General features: G+C 44.1%; 1 protein-coding gene across 1 annotated transcript; it reads left to right on the forward strand.

Moving 5' to 3' along the window:
* Positions 1-4,211: 4,211 nt before the first annotated feature.
* Positions 4,212-4,712, forward strand: LOC121967978 (bZIP transcription factor 11-like). The gene has a single exon (XM_042518507.1). The coding sequence runs from the start codon at positions 4,212-4,214 to the stop codon at positions 4,710-4,712; it is 501 nt and encodes a 166-aa protein (XP_042374441.1).

A 4,712-nucleotide genomic window follows, 5' to 3' on the forward strand; every position in this document is an offset into this window, starting at 1 on the left:
GGAGCGCCGCCGGCGGATGTAATGCTTTGACCCACGCGCGCAGCAGGTGCTACGCCAGCACTGCGCCCATGCATGCAAGAATTGCGGCGGCGCTCGAGGCCTCGGCAGGCTGGCGGGCTGCGATCGTGGAAGGAGGCGACAGGTAGGACGGCGTTGAGTTTGGCGGTGAGCAGCGCCGTGGCCATGCATGAAACAATTGCGCCGTGCTGATGGCGTCGTAGAGGCAGTGGTCGATCGCCGTGCAGAGTATCATGCCGCCACAGCTCAAATGCGTCACCCGATGCACAATTCAGATGTAAAACAGAATCTTTGCAGAAATGTTATCAATGCTGATCCGGTGATAAGGACGGGGATCCTCATCAGTGGAAGGTCAACGGTACGTGGAGGTCAAAGGTCAAGATAGTCAGCCCGGAGATCAGCCAACCGGACGGAGCAGGCCTACCGATAGGGCCCTACAGGCCGACCGGCTGGGAATTCTCCGAACTGAATGGGAGACAACCTGACTAGGGGTCAGGTTTCCGATGCTCAAGGCACAGAGGTTTCAATGGTCGAGCGGGCGAACCGTTCGACCGGTGCACTAGGCAACACAAGCAGGAACAGTCTCGGCCAGGCATATAACCGATGCAAGGGTAATATACTTGCCGAGCGGCCGATCCGCTCGGCCCTGGAACCGACAAGGAGTGCAAGAGGACAAAGGAGACAGGGGATAACATCATCCTCGAGACACCTGCCGCCGACAAGCAGCAGAGTTGGCGGTCGAGCCGTACACAGAATCGTACGGTGGAAGCTTCCGCCGTCACATCCGGGATATACTCGGACAATTGCGGAATGACGCCAGAGGTACTTTTCTGACACAGGCTTGTTAAGGTATGTTTGGGGAAGTGTGCATGCGTCGAGGAACGTGCCCGCACTTCCCCGGGGTCCTATGTAAAGACCCCAGACGTCGACGAAGGTATGCGCAACTATTTACGGTAGCCACGTTATTCTGCCTCGTTCGTTGCCTGACTTGAGCGTCGGAGGGCCGTCGCCGGGAAACCCCTCCCGGCTCGGCTTCTTTGCAGGATCGTCGGAGAGCTACATCGCCAGTCGGAGACAGCGGAGCGTGCCACGTCCCCAGCGTCTATCGACTCAGCGCTCGGACAGGATCAAATGTCATCGCCACTGACAAATTCAGAGCACGAAATCCGAGTCAACCCTGTGCCGACCTGATGGTAAAAAATGAATACGTTCGTCCCAACGTCCCCATCAATTCATCTCAGGATCAATACGGAGAAAATAAATCACGGATGACTATTAGTCTTTAAAATAGTGACTAATACATAAAAATCCTGTGCCGACGTGAACTATGAGCAGTGGCACATCGATAAAGGTCTGCTCTTTATCTGTTGGCTAATACAGGAGCTTCCTCCCGCACCGGTTGGGCTGGGCCTCCGGGTGGAGCCCCGTAGGAACTCGTCGGCAGTGAGGCCGGAGTGGGTCTTCATTTCCCATGCGACTATAACCAAGTTGAAATTTTTATACTTGAAAATAATAAAATTAAACAAAGCTTTTTGGTTGTATAAAAAAAATAAAAACTAAACCCAGCTAGTCATGGATGACTAGCTTGGCTCTATAAAATTTTTCCATCGATCATTAGACTTCTTGATTATATATATGGCAGAAGGTGATTCGCTTGCCCTAGTAACCCTATCAACCCGACTTCTTGATTATATAAAAAAAATAATAAATCTAGTTAGTTTCATTGACTATTCCTGGAGTAATCGGCCCGACATCATGGAAGATTCTCATCGACCACCAAGGTAAATCAGGAAGCGCCCAACACCATGGAAGATTCCCATCAGCCACCAGGGTAAATCAGGAAGCGCGCACGACGGCCAGCCCAGAAGTCCAACATCCTTTGGTTACACTCTTCATTTGGAGGAAAATTTCCTATATATATGCTATAGTTGGGGATCGAACCACGAGTATCTAGGTGACAATTTGAATGTCCTACCATGACACCATAGCCCGGGGAACGACTTCTTGATTATATAGCACTATGATTAAAGGGTAAATTGCCCTAAATTCCCTACGTGCAAACTCAACTTTGTGCTCAGTTACTAGTAAAAAAATTTTATTCTCATACCCTTCATGTAAACTTTTCTTTGCTTCAACTCCCTTCCAATTCCCTAATGCACACCGATTTACCTAATTATCCTCATTTTTTAAGTAAACAAAAGTCTAAAATAAAGTATAATTCCTCTAAATTTAACACATTTAAATTAAAATATAGTATATTTTCTATCCAATTGATTATTATTTTTTCGCCTAACCAATCAATTTATATACTTGATTTTAGTTAAATAATGTTGAATTTAAGTAAAAATAATGATATAATTTCTTCTAAATTTAACATCATTTAACTAGAATTAAATACTTCAATCGATTGATTAAACGAAAAAAGAGTCGTATTCAATTTGATAGAAAATATACTAAATTTTAGATTAAATGTGTTATATTTAGAAATAATTATATTTCATTTTGGATTTTTTTTTTAAAAAAAGTAATTAGGTAAATCAGTATGTATTAAGAAGTTGGAAGAGAGTTGAAGTAAAGAAAAATTTATCCGAAGGGAGTGGAAATAAATTTTTTTCTTGATGTAGGGACTGAAGATAAAGTTGAATTTGCTATTAGGACAAATGATTAAAATACATAGAGTTTTCTTTCTTTTTTTTCTAAAAAAAAAATCTAGTGTCAAGGCTTCTTTTGATTGATTGATTTTGGAGATATATCATCTTCCTAAAATTTTTATAAGTGTGAATTTGTAATTAATTATCTCTAAATTATAATGTATTGAATCAAGAAACCAAAAGAAATGGTTAAATATACAATGAAGAATATAAATTTCTTTAGATCTATATGAATTTAGAAGAATTGATCATAGCCACTAATGAAGTTTAATTACCTTCAAATGAAAACAAACAAAATTGCAATAACTAAATAAACAACAACCTCAACAAAATAGGATAAAAAAACTTAAACGGACGGATTGGTGAATAATACTAGGCCATGAATAGAATTATGTTTTTTTATTGGACTAAGTTTCTAGCTGAGGAAAAAAACAAAAAATAACAATAAAACAACATTTTACATTTCATAGAAAACTAAAAGATGGAAGACAAAACAAAAGGGCATTAGGGGCCCCAGGATGCACTCCCATCCTCATGCTCTTCACGAGCCTTCAGCTACATCCTTATTCCCACAACAAAAACCTAAAACTTATTAAATAAGAAAAAAAAAATGTTGAATTAGAAATTTATAAATGAGAAACATCTATGGCACACACTGAGCAAGATTATTTATGAAGTTCTCACAATATTATTCTACATTTTTTCTTTAAATAAAAATATATAAAAGGAATTGGCAATACAAATGCAACAGGGATGGAAGCTTTCTTTCTCTGACCTCTGTTCACCAGCTGAAATTGGATTCTTGTGAAAGACCTCATTTCTTCTTCACATGTCTCATCACCTTCCCCCCAACAACCTTCTCAGTAGATTCCAAATTAAAGAGCTTCTCCCTCTCTCTCTCTCTCTTTACCTTTCTTGTTGCACTTTTCAGACGCCCCCACGGGCGGGGTGACATAGAAGTTGCCCTTCATCACCGTGATTTACTCCCTCTCATACTCGTGGGGCAGGGGTGAGGGGGCCGCTGGGCGGCGGGACCCGCCTTTGCAACTTGTTGCACTTTTCAGACTATTTTCTCAATCCTGTAATATCTCAAACATTGTTTATATAAATCGCAGCTAATTTTATTCCATCTTCTTCCCCTATTTTCCCTGTCTGAAACTGTGCTCTGGTCCTCCAATTCTCGCTCTTCTGAACTTTTGGCCTGGATTTCCGATCGCCATCACCAGTATCAAAATCCAATTTTTCTGAGAAATGTAGTGTCAAAATCCGATCTTTCGACTTCTTCACTCTCGCATTCGCGATAGGATCGCCCCTCTTGATGTTTCTCGTCCATGTCATCTGTTTTCCTGAATGAGATCCTTCTCTCGGGGTTCATGAACTTGGTTCAATCCTTCTCCGTCGTGTTTCTCTATTGGTTTTACGTTTTCTCATGAACTCCATTTGACATCGAGTGCAGCATTTCCATCTTTATTTTACATTTATGAGAAAGATTTGATCTTTGCATTGCACTTAGAAGAAAGTTTCGAGCTTTGAAGCAATCACATGGCGACGGCGCCGCCGGAGGCAGCGTCGGAGGAAGAGCTGATGGTGAGGCACAGACGGCAGAAGAGAATGGAGTCGAACCGGGAGTCGGCGCGGCGGTCGCGGATGCGGAAGCAGATGCAGCTGGAGAAGTTGACGACGGAGGTGAGCTGGCTGCGGCGAGACAAGAGGCAGCTTGTGGCCGTCCTCTGCGTCACCGTGCAGCGCTGCGCGGCGATGGAGGCCGACAACGCCGTCCTCCGGGCGCAGGTCGCGGAGCTGACAGAGGCGCTGGAGGCGTTGGAGCAGATCCTGCTCAACGTGGCGGGAACCGCATGCACCGGCATCAGCGTCGTCGACTGCTCCATTCCTCTTCCCGGTTGCTTCGGGAACTACTACAACGGTGCGTTCGTCACGACGGCGAATCACCAGCTAGCAGCGACCGAGGAAGAGGCGGCGGCGGCGGCGCGCATGGTTATGTCCTCCCCTGACATGCTTAATTACTACTTGAAGCCACAATGA

This window comes from Zingiber officinale, chromosome 3B (assembly GCF_018446385.1).
Source record: "Zingiber officinale cultivar Zhangliang chromosome 3B, Zo_v1.1, whole genome shotgun sequence".
Lineage (NCBI taxonomy): Eukaryota > Viridiplantae > Streptophyta > Magnoliopsida > Zingiberales > Zingiberaceae > Zingiber > Zingiber officinale.

Bases quoted from the DNA above. Each gene is read 5' to 3' on its own strand.
- LOC121967978 (XM_042518507.1), top strand. From the start codon at position 4,212: ATGGCGACGGCGCCGCCGGAGGCAGCGTCGGAGGAAGAGCTGATGGTG.